This window comes from Panicum virgatum, chromosome 8K, assembly GCF_016808335.1.
Source record: "Panicum virgatum strain AP13 chromosome 8K, P.virgatum_v5, whole genome shotgun sequence".
In the NCBI taxonomy this organism is placed as follows: Eukaryota; Viridiplantae; Streptophyta; class Magnoliopsida; order Poales; family Poaceae; genus Panicum; species Panicum virgatum.
Window position 1 is genome coordinate 52,980,530 of NC_053143.1, and position 22,527 is coordinate 53,003,056.

General features: G+C 41.0%; 4 protein-coding genes across 6 annotated transcripts; all 4 read left to right on the forward strand.

Moving 5' to 3' along the window:
• The first annotated feature begins 503 nt into the window (after window positions 1–503).
• LOC120645202 (subtilisin-like protease SBT3.9) lies at window positions 504–5,565 on the forward strand. 2 transcript variants are annotated; one of them, XM_039921975.1, is made up of 9 exons: window positions 504–671; window positions 1,032–1,123; window positions 1,309–1,562; window positions 1,788–2,392; window positions 2,647–2,717; window positions 3,372–3,620; window positions 3,869–4,001; window positions 4,585–4,780; window positions 4,901–5,565. In XM_039921975.1, exons 1-9 carry the CDS (start codon window positions 525–527, stop codon window positions 5,470–5,472), a joined length of 2,319 nt encoding a protein of 772 aa, XP_039777909.1. In that variant the 5' UTR covers window positions 504–524; the 3' UTR covers window positions 5,473–5,565. The 2 variants fall into 2 exon arrangements, with proteins under 2 accessions (XP_039777909.1, XP_039777910.1); XM_039921976.1 differs by having other exon boundaries at window positions 3,372–3,615; window positions 3,867–4,001.
• A 1,020-nt stretch (window positions 5,566–6,585) lies between these two features.
• LOC120645204 (putative cysteine-rich receptor-like protein kinase 16) lies at window positions 6,586–13,752 on the forward strand. 2 transcript variants are annotated; one of them, XM_039921978.1, is made up of 11 exons: window positions 6,586–8,132; window positions 8,221–8,710; window positions 9,313–9,365; window positions 9,875–9,969; window positions 10,183–10,305; window positions 10,489–10,560; window positions 10,667–10,764; window positions 12,133–12,343; window positions 12,424–12,658; window positions 12,748–12,892; window positions 13,234–13,752. In XM_039921978.1, exons 2-11 carry the CDS (start codon window positions 8,258–8,260, stop codon window positions 13,543–13,545), a joined length of 1,797 nt encoding a protein of 598 aa, XP_039777912.1. In that variant the 5' UTR covers window positions 6,586–8,132; window positions 8,221–8,257; the 3' UTR covers window positions 13,546–13,752. The 2 variants fall into 2 exon arrangements, with proteins under 2 accessions (XP_039777912.1, XP_039777911.1); XM_039921977.1 differs by having other exon boundaries at window positions 6,598–8,132; window positions 10,664–10,764.
• An 833-nt stretch (window positions 13,753–14,585) lies between these two features.
• Window positions 14,586–16,011, forward strand: LOC120645958. The gene is made up of 2 exons (XM_039922658.1): window positions 14,586–15,136; window positions 15,224–16,011. The coding sequence occupies exon 2, from the start codon at window positions 15,259–15,261 to the stop codon at window positions 16,009–16,011; it is 753 nt and encodes a 250-aa protein (XP_039778592.1). The 5' UTR covers window positions 14,586–15,136; window positions 15,224–15,258.
• Window positions 16,012–16,358: 347 nt separating this feature from the next.
• On the forward strand, window positions 16,359–20,640 carry LOC120645205 (putative cysteine-rich receptor-like protein kinase 39). Its single transcript, XM_039921979.1, has 7 exons — window positions 16,359–16,430; window positions 17,421–17,482; window positions 18,400–18,494; window positions 18,848–19,109; window positions 19,187–19,400; window positions 19,529–19,670; window positions 20,171–20,640. The coding sequence occupies exons 2-7, from the start codon at window positions 17,476–17,478 to the stop codon at window positions 20,405–20,407; spliced, it is 957 nt and encodes a 318-aa protein (XP_039777913.1). The 5' UTR covers window positions 16,359–16,430; window positions 17,421–17,475; the 3' UTR covers window positions 20,408–20,640.
• Window positions 20,641–22,527: the final 1,887 nt, after the last annotated feature.

The window sequence follows — 22,527 nt, forward strand, 5'->3', positions numbered from 1 at the left end:
ACTATGATACCCAACTATACTATTCAAAACACTATTTCTATAATTGTGAATTTACTATCATACCCTTGATTAAAAAAATAACAGCAGAAAAGAAATTGGCATGTATTTCTAATCATCTTAACTTTAGAGGCATTGAGAGACGTTACGGCACATAAGAGCCCACCGACCATAGACATATCTAACGCCTTCCGACACCTTTTCATTGACGCCTCGGAACGTCTTCCCTCATATTGGGTCCACAAATCATAGACACAATAAACACCTCCTGACGCCTCCCCAAGCATTGTAAAATTTCTCTTGACGAATATGAATACATTGATATAACTTCTGTATGCTAATAAAGTTGCACATAACCTAGCGAATTGTTGTTTAAAATCTATGAATTGAAGTTTTACTTTCTAATTTGTGAAGTTTAACTTACTAAATCCTAGTGCGGCATGAAATTGAAAATAAGGACAGTGTGATAACTCAGTGCAACTCGACGTTGTTATAAAAGGAGGGACGGAAGCCAGTTGCATCGCCCGATGCCATACACGTGTGCACCACTTGGCAGTTTGGCCGACATGACGAGGCTCTCAGCAAAATCTCTTTTGCTTTTGTTTCTTCTCCATTTCTCGCTTCAGTCGCCATGGTCGCACGGCCTCCAGCCGGGGGAACCTGAAGCAAGAAAAGTAAGCTCCGCCAGCCGCCATCTCAAACAGCTATTGATTAGTTATCCATGCCAAGTATTAAGTATCTATTATATAGGTTCGGTCCATAGTTTGAAACTGTAAGTTTATTTTTTAATAAATTAAACTATATAGGCTTACGTATCGGATGATACCGAGATGGAAACTGTTAAATGCCACCATCAGCTCCACCATTTAAACCAAATTAAAAATCAGGAAAGTTTATGTATGCATGGTATACTAACTATACATTCTCCATCGAGATTCATGAAGCTGTCCCGTGTAAATGATGATAAGAATTAATAGTTCTGTTCGAGATGATGCATGACTGACTATGTCTAACGAATGAACAATTATTTCAAGATCTACATTGTTTACCTCGGGGAAAGACGGCATGAAGATCCTGAGCTTGTCACTGAATCGCACCATGACATGCTCGCTTCCGTTCTCGGAAGGTATGTATGTAGTAGTACGTATGTACCATGTGCTCCATGTACCAAGGACGACTCACATGCTTGCAATGCTACTCTGTCCTGCGTTTTTTATATACAATATTCATATTCAAAATCTTCATGCCAGAAAATATACAAGTCTCGAGAGTGCTGCAGCGCTAATTAATCATTTTTTTTGGGTTTTTAAGCAAGGAGGACGCTCTGAGTTCGATTGTGTACAGCTACAAACACGGTTTCTCTGGCTTTGCTGCAAGGATGACTGAATCGCAAGCAAGAAAGATACGAGGCATGCCTGGCGTGGTGAGTGTAAGAGAGAACCAAATCCGGCGAGTGCACACCACTCGGAGCTGGGATTTCCTTGGACTGGACTACAAGCAACCAAATGGGCTGCTTGCCAAATCTAGCTTTGGGGATGGCATTATTATTGGTGTCCTTGACTCAGGTAATCAGCTAGGTTGTTTAACTATTATTAATTACTGCAAGCACCTAATTAACCATTCAAACGACGACAGTTGTGTTAACAAAGATATACTCGCTCCGTCCACACATATAAGCACTTGTAGAGCTTTTTACACAGATATTAACAACATCATTCATTAAAAGAAAGAAGAAAACTTCAATTGGTTACTGCATAATTGATTACGGCATTCGATATTAATTTCATCAGGTATCACACCTGAGTCTCCGAGCTTCTCGGATGCTGGGTACGGCCCCCCTCCTTCCAAATGGAAGGGGATCTGCCAGGCCGGCCCTTCGTTCCCCGCCAGCAGCTGCAACCGGAAGCTCATCGGCGCGCGGTGGTACGCCGACGACCTCGACGACGAGACGCGTGCCCAGGAGGTTCTCTCCCCCCGGGATAGCAATGGCCATGGCACGCACACCTCGTCCACGGCCGGGGGCAACATCGTCCACGACGTTTCCTTCATGGGTCTGGTGGCCGGGACGGTGCGCGGCGGCGCGCCCCGGGCACGGGTCGCCATGTACAAGGTCTGCTGGCAGAGCTGCTCCGACGCCGCTCAGATGAAGGCCATGGACGATGCCATCCATGACGGCGTCGATGTCCTTTCACTGTCCATCGGTAGCGCTGGCGAGAACCCTGCCGCGATGCACGTCGTTGCGCATGGCATCCCAGTTGTGTACTCGGCTGGGAACGAAGGGCCTATCGCTCAAACAGTGGAGAACTCGTCGCCATGGCTGCTGACGGTGGCCGCAACCACCATAGATCGGGCCTTCCCCGTGGTTGTAACCCTTGGAAATAACGAAACGTTTGTGGTATGTATGTGCATGTTGTTGTTTCAATAAAATTTTCTTGTAATACCTACTGTTTCCGTGTTTAATTATTTACTTGTCGATCGTTAGGAGAAGCAAGTTTATTTATTTGTGAGTATATAAATACGTACTGAGGTAGTATGTATATATATATATATATATATATATATATATATATATATATATATATATACAGTAGTAACACTATATATCCCATACACATGTATACCTCGGTTGATCTTACGATATGCTTGCAGGCACAATCCTTTTCTTCTAAGGATAGCGGTGATGATCAGTTCTACGAGATACAATCCTACCAAGACGAGGAGTAAGTGGTGTAGCCAATCACTAATATATATACTTAAAGCATGGTTTCTCGCATCTTGGTCACTGTACAACAAAAGAAATGTTCATTTATATAATATACCGTACCTCCTGTGGTTTAAATAGATGTCACAGTTAGTGCAATATAGATATTAGTGCAATATAATATACCTCCTCTGGTTTAAACTGTTTAGCACAATTATAAATGAACACACACACACACAGAGAGAGAGAGAGAGAGAGAGAGTAATAACAACTTACTGAGATTTTTTGTAATACTGGTAGGTTCCTATCTGTCTTTCGTTTTAGTGATGGTAGGTTGCGGCACCAACCAATAGGAAACATGCTTATTCCTGATGTCTTGAAATTCCCTCACCTTTGCTATCTTTTCCCCTAGCTAGGTTGGTGCATACCTGTCGGTAATACTTGAGCAGTCAGAAAAAGTTAATTTTCTTTTAGTGACATAGATCAAGCTTAATTTTTCCTATATCTCACAACCTTAAATTATGGGACAAAATGTTGATAAAATGGGGAAGACGATTGGCCAGTAAACAAAACTTCAGTCACGTAGGAATTAGGCACACTACTCCCTATTTTAAATTTTTTTCCATATATTCTATTTGTGTTCCAACAAATTAAAATGGCTGGTCTATTGCAGATGCAATTACCGCCACATCAATGAGACGATGAAGGCAGGAAGTATCATCTTCTGCTTCACGTCGAATTTCAGCTCACCACCAGACTACGGCAGCATCTCTTACATGGTGGCCATGAAGGGGGGCAGGGGCACCATATTGCCATATTACCACGACGGCGTATTACTCCAAGAAACAAACATTTTTAAAAATGCTCCTTGGGTCCCCATCGACTATGAGATGTCTTATAAGATTTACCAGTACAACATCAGGTATGAACACGATTAACCTCCATTAAATATCCACTTGTTTTTCTCTGTATTCTGCGTTAATTTACATATGAAGGTAGCCTTGTAATAATTAAATTAAGACAACTCAGCAAGACTCTCAAAAGAGAGAAAGCTATTTTTCGGTTCTATAAATATCTATACTACATTACCCTCTTTTAATTTGTTTGCATGCAAGTTATTTTCTTCAGGTTCCATTTTTTAATCATCCATTTCCTTTTTCTTTAACATAGTGGCATCAAACATGGAAAACCAATGGCAAAGATATCAGCAACCAGAACTACTATTGGAAGTTCAGTTTCTGCACCTAAAGTAGCTGTATTTTCATCTAGAGGACCTAGTCCTTCCTACCCTGGGATTCTCAAGGTAAGGACAAAATTGGACAGAATTCATACTCTGGATGAAATTTCATTTACTGTATTTTGAGACCATGCATGATATCGATGGTGCTTATATTGAGCATGAGTTTCTTAAATAGCTTTATTGAATCTAGAGTTGGAATAACTTTATATAATCCAAATTATATGATGTTTAGTATATATATCAACAAAGTCTATAATGTGACACTTTAACTAATAACAAGCAATTTATTGCAAAATATTATTTAATGATTCAAAATTATTATATATTACCAAATTATTATTCTTGTTGAATCTACTAACACTAATACTTACTATGCTAAAACCATACATAGTGTGCGCTGCTTGATATGTAGCATATATTTGCTGCAGCTACCTCTTGTCGACGAAGGCATAAATTAATGAATTGACGAAGTCGTAGCAACGTCTAGCTATATATTTGCAAGTTCAACATTGTAAAAACATTATGTTGCTCTAAATGCAGGAACAACTTCGTTGTTTGTAGTTCAGTTCAGTTCAGGCATAACAGTTAGCTAGAATTCTGAATTTTCTTCGCAGCACCTCTAATCTCTCTCCAACTTGATTAACAGCCCGACATTGCTGCACCTGGGGTGTCCATTTTAGCCGCTGCACCCAAAACGCCTCCATTCGGTAAAGACATTCTCTACCATTTTGACTCTGGAACATCCATGGCTTGCCCCCATGTTGCTGGGGCCGTTGCCGTCCTCAAGTCCTTGCATCCTGAATGGTCACCTGCTGCCCTCAAATCGGCAATCATGACAACTGGTAATTAACTAGCAGCTAGCTATTATTGTTTCTTCTCTAGAATTCAAAGAATTGAATCAACAAACCTCTGATCAGTAAGTAGCTAGTAGGTTAATGTCTTGCATTTTGTATATGTTTCAGCACTTACCTATGACAACAACGGGTTCCCGATACAAGCTGATGGAAAGACATCAAAGCTTGCCGACCCTTTCGACTATGGAGCAGGTTCCATTAATCCCAACATGGCAGCTGATCCGGGGCTCATCTACAACATCAGTGCATCAGAGTACCTAAAGTTCTTCAAGTGCATGGGAACAGGAGGACTAGGTGCGCATGGAAACTGCTCAGTGGGAAAATCACCATACGTAGTGGCAGACCTGAATCTGCCATCGATAGCAATCCCTGACCTCAAGGTGACATCCCGACAGACCGTGGTGCGCACCGTCACCAACGTCGGTCGCCAGCAGAATGCAGTGTACAGGGCCTTCTTCCATGCTCCTGCCGGAGTTAAGATGGCCGTCGAACCGTCGGTGCTGGCCTTCAGCAGGGGGAGGAGCGTGCTGAGCTTCAGGGTCACCTTCGAGGCGACACGGAAGGTGCAGGGCGACTACATGTTTGGAAGCTTGGCATGGCACGATGGAGGTAGCCACTGGGTTCGGATCCCCATCGCGGTTCGCACCGTAATTGAAGAGTTTTACTCCAACATTTACTGAAATAATCATGGAGCGAGCGAATAAATACTACTACTCGGATTCAGACACATGATCAACCACAAGTGAGTTACATGTATATACTTGGTTCCTTTACGTATCTCTTGTGTCTCGGCTAGTAGCTGGGAAAAACGGCTAGCAGCTGTGGGAAAAGATTAGACCCGTGCAACAGCTCCAAGGATCGGAGACCCAAGCTTCGGCTACTTATTTGAAAGCGTGGGTGCCTCGGTCGAATTTGCTCTAATAAATTTTCGAAATAATTTTCCAAAGAAATTTATGTTCAAAAAATATTTTTAGGATTTTTTTTAGTAAAGATAGAAAATGGCTAGAAAAATTCCAGCGTGCAATAGTGTTGGAAAAAATTCAATATGCAATGAGAAAATGTTCAAATATTGAGAAAAGTAAATTTTTGAAAAAAAATTAAACATGAGATAACTATCAATTTACCTTTGACAAATTAAAGGCTCATCATTTTAAGTCCCATGTGCAAGACTTTTCACTAGCGTACTTACCACTCGGCGTCCAATTTCAGGGAAATATTAAGGGCACCCGCAATGTTGGAAAAAAGCGGTCCATAGGTAATAAATGCCATGCTATTGCCTGCCCATAACCACTGCAGAACCGGTCTATAAGAAAGATTCTCTTGTAGTTGACCATAGCACTATGGCCGGGCAGTAAGGAATAAAAAAATTATTTTTCTTTCTCACTCCTCTGCGCGGATGGAAGATGGTTGAGGAACCTGGAGACTGGTAGTACTTTTTTATGTTAATGGACCCCACTTGTTACTTCTTTAAGCAAATACACATTGTGAAGTTTGCTATAGTCTATGAACTACTTTATCGGGGCCCACCATAAAGACCGGCTGGTCTATATACATTGCTGCTGCCCTAAGGACGTTCGATCTACCTCCCACCGTACCTTCTTTGCTTAGGGTTTACGATTTCTCAACACAAACTTGTCATGTGTAAGTTTCTGTACGTCAAGTGGAGTTTCTTGTCTGAAACCAATTTAGATTCAAAAATTTTTTTGACCAAAAAAGTCATATCGAATGTTTGGACACACGCATGGAGTATTAAATGTGGATAAAATAAAAAACCAATTGCACAGTTCGTGTGTAAATTGCGAGACGAATTTTTTGAGCCTAATTGCGCTATGATTTGACAATGTGATGCTAGAATGATGGATTAATTATGCTTAATAAATTCATTTCGTAGTTTGTATGCGAAATTTGTAATTTACTTTCTTGTTACTTTACATTTAATATTCCGAATATGTGTCCGTATGCTTCAAAAATTTTACATGCAAAAACTAAACAATACCTAACTATCAAATATCAAGTTGAGTGTTCAATTCGCGTTCCCTGTCTTCCCTGTGGAGCGTGGAAACCCCAGGATGTTGATGAATCGAATGCCCTTGCCACTGAGTAATGGAGCGAATTGCTTGCCTTTGACTTGATTCGGGTCGGAGCTTCACGATTCCGGCCGGCGGGCGGCGGCGGCGGCGGCGGCTGATAGATCGGAGCAGGAAGTGACGATCCAGACCAGGGCAGGGGCCCATTTGAATATATTCGGATCGCGATTAGTAATCGTGATACGAATCAGGGGGTTTTATGTAAAATGTAAGGGCGTATTTGCGAAAACCAGGGTCTCTTCTGCAAGACATTCGGGGGCGGCGGTATGGGATCCGGCGCGCCGTGCTGCCGCCGGCCGGCTACCGCCGACCTTGCCGCCGTGCGTCCCTCGCTCCCTTCCATATTTCCAGGCCACCACTTCGTCCAGTCCGCTGTGGTTCCCTCACCCGCGTCGCGTCTTCCTCGGCAGCGCCGGCGCCATCGATCGAGATTCGAGAGGTCGCGCGGCGGCCGGAGACGGCGAGGGTCCGTGCCACCTGTATCTCGCTGAGACGGCGCCCGCACGTTCAACTTCCGTTCCTCTTCTTCTCAAGCTGCCCTGCCTGCTGGGTTCCTCTGCAAAGGCCCATGCATTTTCCCCCCAATCCTACCAAGAAACAGAGGTCAGGACTCTTCTCCTCTTCCTCGTCGCCGCCGGCGCGGCGGGTCATTACCGATTACGCCTCCTCGGGCGAGAAGGCGGGACGCGCCGTAAGACACTCGGGCTACAAGGCGGAGGCTTCGCAAGCCCCTCTCTCGCCGCCGGAAACGGACCCGGCGGGCGGAGCCTCGCATTCGGCGGAAAGGCGAGAGCGCCGCGACGGTGTTCGGAGAAATGCCGCACCGGAGTCCGCGGCTGACCGGCGGGTTGATTGGCTGGTTCCAAGCTCTCTCGTCACGCAGTCTTATGCCGTATCTACACCGGTCTTCGGGCCAATGGAGTCTCGCCTTCTTGGAACATTGGTCAAGTCCAAGTCCAATGAACGCGGTTTCCTTGGAAGTCCACTCTCTTGCGGCCACTTTCTTGGACTTCAGCTTCTCAACACGATTTCTTGGAGCTTTCTCTATCGGCTAACTTCCTGGGACCTTCGTTCCATGCGGCTGTGCTAGTGTCCAAGACGGTGTTGGGGACTCGTGGAATTGAGCAGTTGCCTAAACTGTCAGAGCTTCGTTCCTTGCACTATCACCAAGACACTTAAATACCAAGCGCCATCGGTATCAACTGTCTTGTGCTGCCTGCCTCAGGTGGGTGTGGTACTGACTACTGAGAAAGGTAAGTGTTTTACTAATGTGAGGAGATCTAGAAATTTGTTTTTCGTCTTGCATAAACTGGACGTTGGTCATGTTTATTGTGTACGCAGAGACAGGCATTCGGGAGACACCGAGATAGCATCCAAGATGGCGCTATGGAATGGTCTCGGGCAGGCTGCCACCCTGGCGCAGCTGGCTGGGGTGGATGCTGGTGGTCTCATCTCGATGATCATCCAGGCCGTGCAAACAGTTCACCGTAACAGGGAGGAGTGCCAGCAGCTTGCGCACCATGTCATGATGATCGGCGACCTCCTGCAGGTGCTCCAGCAGTCAGAGATGATGCAGCGCCTGGAGATCAGGAGACCACTTGATGGATTGGAGGACACCCTTCGGCATGCCTACGTGCTAGTCACGTCGTGCCAGCGGAGCAACGTCATGTACCGCTTCTTCATGGCATGGAATCAGGCTCAAAAGTTCCGTGATGTGCGGGACAGAATTGATGCATATCTCCGGATCTACCCTTTGATCAGCCACATCGACACAAGATATTTTTTGAGCGGAATTTACAGTCATACCCATCCTTCAGGCACCCAGCCCCAGGTATACATGGTGGAGTAGTTGCATCTGTACTAGTGCTTTTGTGATTTTAGGACTTACTGGATGAAGCTGGTGAGTGCCTGACTGAACGAGCAATTCCTGGTACATGCCCACCATAGGTTTTATATCAAGAAAATAGTTCAATAGGATGTCAGGGTTTCACTAAAGTGAATGCTTTCTGAAGGGATTATGTTAAAACATAAGAGGACCCAATCTATATTTATTTGTCATTCTTTTTCTCCTATGAAACTCATGTTTCAATTTCAAGCAACAGATGACACTCTTGATGTCGTTTGCTTGTAATTGAACATAGGTGACCCATAACGAAGTTTGCATGAAATTTGGTGCATAGTGAAGGCAAAACAATGCTTATCAATTGTATTAGAATTTTTTACATCTTTTTTTTTGAAAATTAACTAACATCTACAGGAATATGACCATGTGAATTTTGCAGACTTTTGTTTTATTGGCATAAACAGATATACTGGAACGTTTAAAATTCACTCTAGCTCATACTGCCATCATTCATTGACATAATTATAGCCATCTTCTGATTCATCAATTTTATTATTCTAAAAAAATCCTAAGACGATTTATCATTTCAGGTTACGGAAGAGGTACAGGAGTCATTTCCTTGTCATGCAAACTCTGATTATCGGTACAATGTTTATAATATCCATTTTCCCCTTTGTATGTGATCATATGACATGTTTGTCCCTCTGAACAACATTTTACATCATTTGTGTTGAAATAATAAGAGGAAGTTTCTTTAAGCAAAGTAAGAGGCGCCACTAATTTATTTGTATTATATTAGTTGTGGGCTTGTGGCTCATATATTCCATTATCTGGCTTAGTAATATGGAGTCTTCAGATTTGGAAGACTTTATTTATTAGAGAATTAGTTTCTTGTTAAATTTCAACTATTACATCAACTATTGATTTGTTATGGCATGCCAAAGCTCAGATGTCTGCAGTAGAAATGTGTTAGATCACATGAGTCCTAACTCTCCTGGACAGTTGCTTTGTGGACACTATAGATCATGGCTCTTTTCATACCTCGATAACTCTATTATATGTGACTTGGACAAACATGATTACTCCTACTTTATTTTGTCTTCAAGTTTTAAGTTTTTAGCTTTTAATAGTGTGATGGTGCCAAGTGTTCAGGACTCAAGAAAGCGCCTTTGATGACAACGGCATTGAATCAGTAGAGGTTCAAACAGTAACCGAGCTATTTGCAGTAGAAGAACAGAAACATTATGGTATTTCCTTTCACGATGCAACTGAGCATGATAGATCTAGAAAGTAACCTCATATAACTAATATTCTTTTCTTAACTATCCAGCCTTCAAACTGCATTTGTATGTACTATTTCTTTTGATAATTAAAATTCGATATTTCACACTTAGTTTTTGGTTCTCTTACTATTGCTAGCGCTAGCATCGATGTATCATTGTTAAATCAGTTATTTGTAGGATGTAAGAATGCTCAAGTTTTGCCAAAAAGGAGGCATTGGTTCAGGAGACTTGTTCAGTGGACTCGAAGGGATACATCGACACCTGAATTCATTCTGGGGTTCATTGGTCAAGAACAAACAGGTAGCATGCTAGAAAAAAAAAACACTTATCATTAAATTACATCTACATAATTTCTGTGCATCTTTTAAAGTAAAAGTCAATATAGTCATTTACCTGTACAATACAGAAAAAGGAGAAAGCTTTCCTTTCTACCACCAGTTTTTAATCTTAATTCTTTGAAACATTGAATTTCCTTTTTGCCAGTGGGCTCTCTCAATGAAATATGGTTCCAAAACCCATCCAGTGCCAAAGGGGAAATGAGGTTTCAACTGACAGGTAAAAAGGAAAATAAGCTGAAGTAAAATAAGCTTAGAATTACTGCAGCGTTAAGAAGGAAATGTTCTGACCAATTATTTCTTGTTTCCTGTCCCTTTTCCAGTAGGCTTTACAGTTTACAAGTTCTCTCAGTTGGCTGCGTCAACAAATAATTTCTCATCTTACAATATAATTGGAAGAGGTGGTTATGCTAATGTTTACAAGGTACTATATTTGCTTGATTTATTTTCATATTATTATAAAAAAATTCTTCTATATTCAAGTTGTAGAGTGTTCTTGCCTTGCCTTTTAATTTAATGAATTTTCTCAGTACATGCTTGGTTCCAACTGGATTTTTTTTTCATGTATGAGTATGTTAGTATGTTGTAATTTCTTACTATCCAGTTCTTCCATTATTCGTTAACACCTAGCTTTACTAATAAATGAGACAATTCCTTAATGATTGACAATAATCACTTAGCTACTCAAAATTTCATGAATAGTCCTGCACTGTTCAAATTGGATTTTTCATAAGAGTATGTTGTAACTTTCCTAATGTTCTGTTCAGTCAGCCATTATTCATTAATACTTGCATTCACAAAAAATGGAAATTGCTCCTTTGAAAAGGTATTGCACTAAATGATTGAGTACTCACACTTATAACAACAGTGGGCACCATATCAATGCCTAAAATGGCATAAAAATAGAAGGGGTCTTGTTTTTTTTTTGAGTAGATAGAAGGGGTCTTGTGTGACAGTGCCCAAATAGTAACAGAAGAGTATGTTAATTAAATTCTTTGTTTTTTAAAAAATTAACATTTATTTTTAGCATGAATGTTCTAATGATCAAACACCTTCGTATCTAAACAAAATAAGAATTAAAGATATATATACTTTAGCGATGCCATAGAGATAAATCTTTGTGGCAATAACAACATGCTTGTGCAGTTGCATTTCAATGAGATTTTACGTATGATGTAAAAATGCTCGATTAAATACGTCATCAGTATTAAAACTTAGATTAGGCAATTATGGAAAAGAATGCTTGTAACTGCTATGTATCTATCAACTTTCTGCCTCTTCGCTAGCTTGACTTCCGAATAATTAGTTATTCTTCATCTGTTCTTATGGCATTTGTTGTTTTCTAAATTGATATTGGTCTTATTGACCATTGTACTTTTTGGTCTTGAAGATCTTTGAGCAGTTATCTTTGATTTCAGTAGGGCCCTACCTACTATCGTCCTCCAAAAAAAAAAGAAGAGATAAAAATCAGTTCATATAGTAACCTGTCTTGCAGTAGGATCTTTTTTTTTCTTACGAATATTTAAGAGACCACTCAAAGCTGTTTTCCTGTTTTCACTAGCCACCAAGCTGTTTGCCTTTTAAATTATTTTACCATTTCCCTGTCTTTTCTTATTTTTTGAAAAAATTATCTCTGTGAAGATAACCTGTATTTTAGTAGACTAAAATTACGTACTTGTTTTTGCAAAAATAAAATCGCATATGCAATTTCTCTATATGCAAACAACTTGACAAATATGAATAGGGTTGGTATAGATTGATCACGTTGAGAGTTGTTTTTCCTCCATTTCAGGGCATACTGCCAAATGGGGTTGTTATTGCGATAAAAACCTGTAGTGGAGAACATATATCTAAGCGACCTGTATTCGAAAATGAAGTTCAGATTACCTCGAAACTTCAGCATGCAAACATACATAAACTTCTGGGATGTTGCATTGAAGGAGACAACAGGATTTTGGTATATGAATATATGCCAAGAGGAAGTTTACACTTTATGATTCATGGTATACTCACTTAATACTTTGTTTTCCTTGTAGTATTTTTTTTCGTAATTTGCCATTTAAATGTTTCTCTGTTGGTGCAGAGCTAAGAGTAGGCGTCTCGCTTGCCTGGCCTAAACGGTTTCAAATAATTGAAGGTATTGCCCAGGGTGTTGTTTATCTACACCAGCACTCCCGACCACGCATAGTCCATGGGGATCTGAAACCTAGCAATATTCTCTTGGATTCGGATATGACACCTAGAATTATTGATTTTGGTTTGGCGCAAGTCTTAAGTTATGAAGATGAGAAAGACACTGGCTGGGTGGCAGGGACTTTGTAAGAATACACCTAATGATCTAATGCACTTGTCAGTCATGACATTAAGCTCCTGTTTCTTAAATGTTCTGAATTGTTTGATCATGCAGCTACTACCTTGAGCCAGAATTTTGTCGCACTGCCATTATCTCAACTAAGAGCGATGTGTATTCCTTTGGTGTTATTTGTCTCGAGATAATCACTGCTCGAAATGCTTCTACCTTCTCCACCAAGGGGCAATCCTTGGTTGTTTATGTAAGTTAACATTCTGGAACTCATTATATCTGCAACCTTGATTTGTATTTGTGCTCCTAAATCGTATATGAACATCTGTAAGCAGCCAAGCACATATGTTTGTTCGTCATTTGCCTGGAGCTAATCCTGCAATGAATTCTTCAGGGAAACCATATCTTGGCTTCCCTAAATCCACCGGCCACATAATACTAAGGCACTCCACATTCAACACATTCCCCGTGTTAAAAAGATGCTCCAGTTTCTGTGCAGAACTGCAGATCCATTCTGTATTCTGCCCAATGTTGTCATTACTATTTTAGACTAGACTTTTTTTTCTTTATCTGAGATGAGAATTTTTGTAGGCTTGGGAATTATGGTCATCAGAAAGAGCAATGGAGCTGATAGATCCAGCACTGCGTGTTGAACCAGGAACAAGCAAGATACTTCGATGCTTCCAGATAGCACTATTGTGTGTTCAAGATAATCGGGCAGACAGGCCAACAATGTCAGATGTTCTGATGATGCTAAAATGTGATTGTCTGACCTTGCCTGTCCCTAGGCGACCTGAGGATCAATGGGGACCAAGGGGTTTATCAGCAGATGACAGGGATTCGGCAGGCCATACATGCTATTCAAGCGCAGGGTGGACGAGTGAAGAATTAGAAGGCAGGTGATGTGACAACAGTGACCTAGACATTATTGCTTGAAGCAGCATAATGTAGAGGGTAGTACTAATAGCATCGTTGTGGCTAATGAGTTTACCTACTGTCAATACATGACTGTGATTGTGGTGACATTGTCTTTTCAAGGGCATGTTTGCACTGAATGTAAATAAAACTTGTGCGCGCATCCCCGTGATTCACACACCTCCAGTTTCTTCATTTTTTTTGTATATATATGTTGCAGTGTGGTAATGAAGTAGTAAATGGTGAATCAGAGAGTAGCCGAGTCTTTTACAGATTCAGATCAGACAGCTATTTCTGGCTCAGTCGTGCAATGTTGGTCAGGAAGGAATATGCAGTGAGCAAGAGTTGAATGCCCCTTGCTCCATGCTCCAGACAGTTAGCATTAGGTTTTAGTTGGTACCATGGCCTTTCCCTTCTCGTATACAGTGTTTATTCTATTGAGCAATTTGTACTGCAAGCACATCTCAAGTTTAGCAATTTTGCCATCGAAGGTATAAGATGTACAGGGTGGTGGTCGAGAAGAAACCACCTCAACATCCAATTGATTTTTTTCATAAATCATTTACTCTGTACAGCATTAGTAGCAATTACTGGAGGAGGATAATCAAGGGTGGAACTGAATATCAAGATTCAGTTCAGTTGCTATTGTTGCCGTCCTGATCAGCTCAGTTGTTTTGCCGTGTTCTGCTAGTTGTTATTGTTGTCAATTAGAGTGGACTTAACTTTCAAAAAAGAAAGAAACAAAAGCATAAAAAAGAAGTTGAGTAGACTTTTGGTGATCGATCCCTGACTTCTGCACTAGCCTGGCGGCCGGTTCCTAACGGCCCGATCTCGCACCATCCGGGGACATGGAGCACAGTGTCGTCTTCTGCTCTGTTTCTGCTCAAGCCCTTGTGAGTTGTGACCTGTCCGTTACCATTTTTTCACAATGTGAGCTTTGGTTGCATCCTTACATCCATGATCCATCTCTCCGCAGTGTTAATACATAGGCAAATAGCTACAACTGAGATATTATCGCAAAAATAGCTGAATAAATACTTTAGTTTAGACAATGGAAAAGCTGAATAAAACAGCTGACACACTCAAAACATCTTTGCTCTGTCCTACCAACAAATATCCCAGAACAGAAGCTTCAGTAAGCCTTTGGCATAGATGCGTTGCCAATCAACAATATCTATCCTAGCAGAAAGGCACTTATCTCCTGTTCTTTAAGGTTTATACTAAATAGTGGTATCCTGTCTTCCATTGAAATGTGTCCGTGAGAAGAATCACTAGTTAGTTTAGTCTCTCACTCCACCTTAAGATTCCATACTAGTGTATGCATTGCTTAATCTTCACGCAATGTTTTCGTACCTGTACCATTTTGTTAGCACAAGGCTTGGCTTTAGCCCTTTTTATTTTTTTTGGCATTGGGCCAGCCATGGATTCTTTCTCAGATAGATGGCTTGCTGTTTCCGTATACATTGGAGAGCGGGCTTGGTGATGATGGAATTGATGAGTGAAGACAGCCAACCACGCTTGGTCTAAGGCTAGGAGGAATAGGTGAAGGTGATCCGAAGAAACAAAAGGAGACATCAAGGTTGGTGTGTGCTTACTTTTGCTTAATCACTTGGATTACTAATGTCGCTTAGTTCTCCTGAGCTTTGCACATCGCGTGATCTTGTAGCCAACAGATTGTATGGTACGGTTGCCCTTGCCCAGATGGCCGATCCTTTGTCTATAGTGGACAACATCATCCAACTGGTGCTCGCGATCAAGGAAGCCGTGGAAATGGTCCGTGAGAACAAGGACGAATGCGTTGACATTCAGCGTCGTGTGCTTAGAATCAAGATTCTACTATCGCTACTGAAGAAATCAGAGATGATGAAGCACCAGGCCATGAGCGAAGCCCTGGAGGACCTCGGCAATGCTCTGTCCCGTGCCCTCGAGGTCGTCAAAGCCTGCCATGCGAGGAACATCCTGTGTCGGTTCTGTGCATCCGGGAAGCAGGCCAAGAAGCTGCGCCAAGTTAGGGGTGATATATCAGAGACGATGATGGTGGCCATCTTTGCAACCAATGTCGTCGTCTATGTCGAGTCAGAAAGTCATGATAGTGATGATGAAGAACCTTATCCCCTCTCTGAACATCTACCAGCATCTCCTCCTCTCTCCATTGTTGTTGGCGAGGATCGACTTTCTCCTCCGCCTGCACATGCAGCTCCTTCTACTTCCATTAATGTTGTTGATGTCTCTGATTCTGATCTACCTCCATGTTCACCTAAACAACAATTATCCCATCCTCCAAGAGTTGTACCCCTGCTTTGTCCGAACATCTACATCCTCATTTATCTACACAACAACAACAGAAAACAAAACAGCCATCACCACCTACTTCTCCTCCTTTATCCAGACGTAAACCTTCTTATCCACATACAAAACCACCACCATCACCACCACATACTCCTGCAAAAATAGCTCCTCTTTCAAACCATGTACCTCCTTATCCACCTACCCAGCCACCATTACCACCACCATGTCCTCTTTCAGAACATTTGCCTCCTCATCCACCTTGGCAGCCACCACCTCCTCCTCCCATAAAAATAACTTCTCCTCCTCTCAAACATCTACCTTCTCATCCAACCACACAACCACCGGTGACACCTACTCTCCATCCCCCTACCACAAAAATTGGTCCTCCTCCTTTCAAATATCTACATCCTCAATCAATAATTACACAGTCACTACCTCCTCCTCCTCCTCCTCCACCACCACCACCATTTTCTCCTTCCCCTCCACTTCAACCTTTTATTCCTTCAACAACAACTCCTCATCTTCCCGCGCATCTACATCATCCTCATACATCCACACATCTACCCCATCGTTCATCCACACAGGTACAACTGAATACCAACTATATCTTTGTACACATTGTAACACATTTGTTGATGATGATTTATTAAGAAGAGATAGAAAGAATACAAGATGAACTCTTTTATCAACTTTATTGATCAATAAGTGTGCGCACGCATGTAATCAATCTCATTAAGGATATACACTATCTAGATGTTTTGCATATATCATATATGCGGGGGTGTGTGTACATTTAGAGAAACAAACCATATATATTAACATTAGCCTTAGGGGGTGAGTGGGTTTGGGATGCTGAGAGAGATGCAGAGATAGGGAAGGAAGCGGAGGGACCTGTGTTGCATAACATCTAGTTTTTGCAAGTGACTCGAATTTACTAGGTTTATTTTTTCACAATGAAGTTACAATTGTCTAAGAAATTAATTAATTTACTATTGTATTTAAGAGCATATCAATTATAGGTGCATTTTTCCTTGCAAATGAACCAAATAAATAGATATTTCCCTAGTTTTGTAAATATTTATGTGTTCGAGTAAATTTTGCAAAAGCAACGGATATATTAATAAACTCCAAACATTACTAAGTTATATATATTAGGAAAAAATCCAATGGATCTCTCTATTACAGTAACACACAATTAAGAAATTATATGACAGAGATGAAGATTTAGTGCACCAAAGTACCTCAAACTACATATTTATTGTATCAATGTATCATAAATCTACATACTTTACAAGTCATTTTGCAATATTTTGGAGCACTTATTAACTATGTAGTTTTGTGGTGCACATACATAATATTTTTCAATTTGAAATACAGTTTATTGTAATTGTGTGGTAAAAGGATAGATTAAATCTACAACTTCACAATACACAACTTCTTCAAATTGTAATTTGGTAAATGTTTAGCAGCCTGTATGTAGTTCTGCGATATCCATGTTTTTTATTTTAACTTAGCCATTGTAAAAGATACTTAGCTTCATCTATATAATACAATATATTGATTTTGTATTTTAGGGTACAAGTGAGGTTTTGGTCCCTGCTTCTATCTCATCAGTTCTTTCAAGCGACAATGTTAGGTTAGTAATCTATAGTTCAATTATAATCTCTCTCTCTCAACATGTGTGTACCTTAGTTTCTTTTTTTTAGTCAATAAGGGGGTTCACTTTCCAATTCCTTGGAGTCAAATATAATTTCACTTTTGACACTATCACTTTCACTTTGCTAAAACTACAAATATTCGACGCATGTCACTCATTGCAGTTATCTGCGTAAGAAAATTTAACAAATAACATAGTGGACTGAACAGACACATATACTTCAAACTTCATCTTGCCTTAGAGCTTTTCCAAAATGCACATGGATGTTTTTATTGATTTTGATAAACTGATGGACATAAGAGTATCATATTAGAAAGCATTCACATTCGCCGAATGGTAGTAATACATCTGAAGAGAAATATGAGAGAAAAGAAGCACCAGCAAGAAGCAGCACGGTGTCTTCTCGCTTACCAGGTATATTGCATCTCTGCAACTTTTCTATATATGTGTCCATCGCAACTCATGCCCACAAATTAATGGTTTGGTAGGCTAGCCAGCTAGTTTCACACTCCCTTATTTATTTTCTATTTAATATATTACGATTTCTGTCTTTTAAGTCTTGACACTGTGTTTTGATATGTTTAACCAATAAGAGGATAATTATATATCAAATTTATAATGCTAGATTTGTTTCTATACATATGCTTTCGTAAAAGCTACAGATTTGTTAGTGCATATTAATGAAATATTTTAAGAACTATTATTGGTCAATGTCATATCTTGAGACAGAAAAGGGCAATAAATCTCAAAGGGAAGAGAGAGTATGGTCATCGATAATTTACCACTTAACTCTCCTTCAAATTTATATTACTAGGTCGTATTAAGATGTGATGATACTATGACACATACTCTTGCATAATCGGTAAAACATTGGTTTTGTATTGCTTTTATCACAGGCTTAACAAAGTTCAGTTTGTCTAACTTAAAGGCCGCTACACATGAATTTTCAAATGGGAAGTTGATTGGATCAAATGACTGTATTGTCTATGAGGTATTATGCACCCACCTTCTATTACTAGCGAAAATAGTTGTCAAAATACTGAACTAAATTTACCAAGTTACTGAACAATGATCAATAATAGCTCGCCGATTACTAAACTACTGGAAATTTGTTTAGTAATTCTGCTCAGTTTAGCTATTGGAGTAGAATAAACTGCAACATCTATGGTGTACAGTAGCATGGGTATATACATATATATATGTATATGTATATATGTATATATATATATATATATATATATATTCATTCACTGATGTTCATAAACAAATATGCACAGATTAACACGTCTCTATGTTTATTTTCGTTGACAAAAACGTATCGTTCATCTTATTTGAATACTTAAGGGTGAATTGCATGATGGAGTGATGGTTACTATCAAGAAATTTCGAAACCCACCGCGAAGTCTTGTGGCACGATGGAATGCTGAGCTTCATCTTGCTTCAAAGCTTCAAAGCAATGATGCGGAGGCTCTAGGGAATAACAAGTATATAATCAGAGTTCTAGGATATGGCCATGAGTTCTTATGGGGACATGAATCCCTTGAACCTCATTATTTCCTAGTCGAGGAATACTTGCCAAACGGAAACATGGGCGACATTATTTATGGTATCTTCCAACCTTGGACCAGCATTGTACATTATGAATTGAAGAAACTAATCTTTGCAATAACTATTTAATCACAGGTTCTCAATCTGTTAATTGGTCCTCCCGATTTCTGATAATTCAGGGATTAGCCCACGGCCTAAATTACCTACATGAGCAAAACATTGTCCATATGAACGTGAAACCAGCCAACATCCTCTTGGATTCTGATATGAATCCAAAGCTAACTGATTTTGGAATAGCTAGAACGTTGAAGCAACCGATGGTTGAAGATGAAAACATAGCAGGCACAGTGTAAGAATCCATTCTCCTAATATCATTAGAGTTAGTTTTTTGTATGCATGAAGTTCTTCCCGATCATTGTCTTTCCTTTCAATTTTGATATCCTGAGATCTTCCATGCATTTTTATTTAACCATGTAGGGGTTATATGCCTCCTGAATATATCTTGGAAGGTACTTTGTCGATGAGGTACGATGTCTACAGCTTTGGTGTAACCCTCCTTGAGACTATTAGTGGTATGTGCAGAGATGTACCTGCTCGTCACCATGCTTCAGTTCCATGGGTAAGTCAAACTTTAGATGAATTTATTTGTGGCTGTTTCTCATGAGTTTCCTCTTTTGGTGCCCCTCATTAAGATGAACTGAGTTTTATAACATATTTAGTTTTCATGGAATTACCCACTAAAATGATGAATGTAAAACATGACAGAATCAATTGAACAAAATAATATTTTGGTTTCATGAACTTGCGTGCAAGGATCCACTGGGTATTGTACTATTATTGCCCTATAGCAAGTTAGGTTTTGCCTTATTTTATTGTATGATTTAAAACATATTTAGTTTTAATAGAATTACCCACTAAAATGACAAAATAATATTTTTTTATTGTATGATTTTAAAACATATTTAGTTTTCATAGAATTACCCACTAAAATGACAAAATATATTCTTTTTATTGTATGGTCTTAAAACATATTTAGTTTTCATAGAATTGCCCACTAAAATGATGAAATGTAAAACATGACACCCAGTTTAACATTGGACAATATAATGTTCTTCCCAGGCCTGGAATGTGCGAGAAAGTAAACAACAAATGGAGGATCTATTTGACCGGTCCTTGTACAAGGAATCTCAACTAACAGAGATAAAGAGGTGCTTGGATATAGGACTACTGTGCACTCAATTTGAGCCGGGCAAGCGCCCTACCATGGCGGAAGTTCTCGACATGCTTGATGGCAAGAAACAGTTATTAGCAACCCCAAAGCAACCGGAATACACCAAAAGAAGGAGCCAGCCATAAGACCAGAAGTGGGAGGTAGCAACACGCCCAAATGGCATGTAGCATAATTGATCCATCATACTCATACAATTAATTATTTTCCAAAAATCTACTGTGACCGAAGTTGTAAATACAATTGATTCGCTCGTAACAAGAATACAAAAAATTGCAAGCAAGCGCGGGTGCGGTGTAAGGCGTAAGTTGCAAATACAATTGATTCGCTCATAATAAGAAGTGGTAAAACAAATGTCAAAGTGTATGTGTGAATAATGTGTAGTAAGTGCTTCGACTCTTAGGCAACATCTACTGATGAACTTGCAGCCACAACCTGACTTGTAATAAGGAAATGACCTTTTTTGTCACTGGTGTATAGTAGTAGTAATAGGAAAGCTATAAGCACCAGTACTATACATGGTCAGGGTGATGGAAATAATTTCATTGGCACAGAGGTTTAGTTGAGGGTTTGTTGGAACTTGGGTGTAGCCATTCCATTTCACTGCTAGTTTTTTTTTTTTTTTGACAAAATTTCACTGCTAGCTGACGCGTCGTTGGAACTCCGGCTGGAGGAAGTAGAAGCCTCCGGCCATTGCATTGGGCACCGCCGGGCATTCGTGCCATGCCCTCCTTGCTAGTTCTTCTCCGCCGGCGCCGCCGCTGGCCATCACACGGATGCAGATGCATTGGCAAGGTGCGGCAGCTGCATACAGAGTTGCAGCGGGCGATCGAGCTACCGGGCAAGCTGAGGCAGAATCGCGTGTGTGGTGCTAGCTGGGGCGGCTGAGAGGAGAGGGAGAGACGGCCGGAGCTCGGCGGCGCTCCGGCGAGCCGCTGCGCGAGGCGGACGCGGCGTTCGTCGCGGCCCCGGGCGTGGACGGTGTTTCGGATACCGTCCTGGGTGCATTCTGACCGTTCGATGCGACGTGCGCGGCCCAGATTGACTGAATCGCGGAAGCAGGACGAAGGCGCGCAGCACGTTCTGTCTCGTCAGAGTCAGAGGCCGCGGCGCGATGCTCCGCCGGCTCCGGCGAAGCAGCGCGAGTGGAGAGCTTGGCCGCCGTCGAGAGCGCCACCTGCGGCGCGTCCTCGGGATTGCTCACAGCTTTGATTTCCGCCCCGAAAATGGTGCGCCACCGGCCGAGGACTCTGCTTGGCTTGGCGAGCCAGGAAGGAGTTCGTTCAGGTCTTCCCCCCGGGCCCTGGCTGGCTTCTTCAGTTCAGGCGAGCTAGTGTGCAATCTACGCGCCGTTCTAAGCAACAGAAATCGAGAAGGTTGCAGACATTGTTTTCGATTTCGATTTGCCCCGACTCTTGTTGACAGGCAGAGCAGAGCAGAGCGGAGCCGGAGAGGGGAAGAGCCGGCCGTGGACGCTGCCGCAGCCGTCATAGGAGAAGCAGAGCAGGGGCTGCTGCCCAAGAGCCTTGTCCGTGATTGTCAGAGGAGACGGCGATTCATGCGACAGATTTCTCTACGCCATTCTGGGTTATTTTCTGATGCTGCACCCGGTTCCCTTGCTCTGTTTTGAGGTAAATTCCTATTATCCTATACATGTGCTATCTCTGCTTTTTGTCAGTCTTCGCTTTTGCACTATCTCTGATCGAGGTATTACTTCATGTTGCTCAATTTGGTCAACAATAGGACAAATAGCAACATTACCCTCTATAGATCAGTTTATTTTTTCAATTTCATCCAATTGTTCATGTATTTGTAATATAACATCGTCTCTTTCTTGAAAATGGAACAACTGCACCTTCTGAAAAATAATGAAACCAGTTCCAGGTGTATTATTTTCCAATGTACCCTACATGGCGAAATACCAAGTTTCAAAGTTCAATCGGTCACGACTTAGACTCTAGAGAATTTTTGAAGCTTCTAAAAGACATGAAACGCAGTTCAGAACTGTTAAATTTCAGGAAAACGATGCCTGAAGTGTTCCATAAAAGTTACAATCACTATATCTAACATATTTAAAAATTTCAATCAGCTATAGTAACTGTCAGCCTTGCTTTCCTATCATGTTCTTCAGAATTTTACTAGCTTTTCAAAAAACGAAAGGAAAAAAAAACAGAGAGGTGCGGTAGGTAGCTACATGATGAGTATCAGTCAACGTCTTCTGCCTTGCGTGATATAACAAGAAACAAAT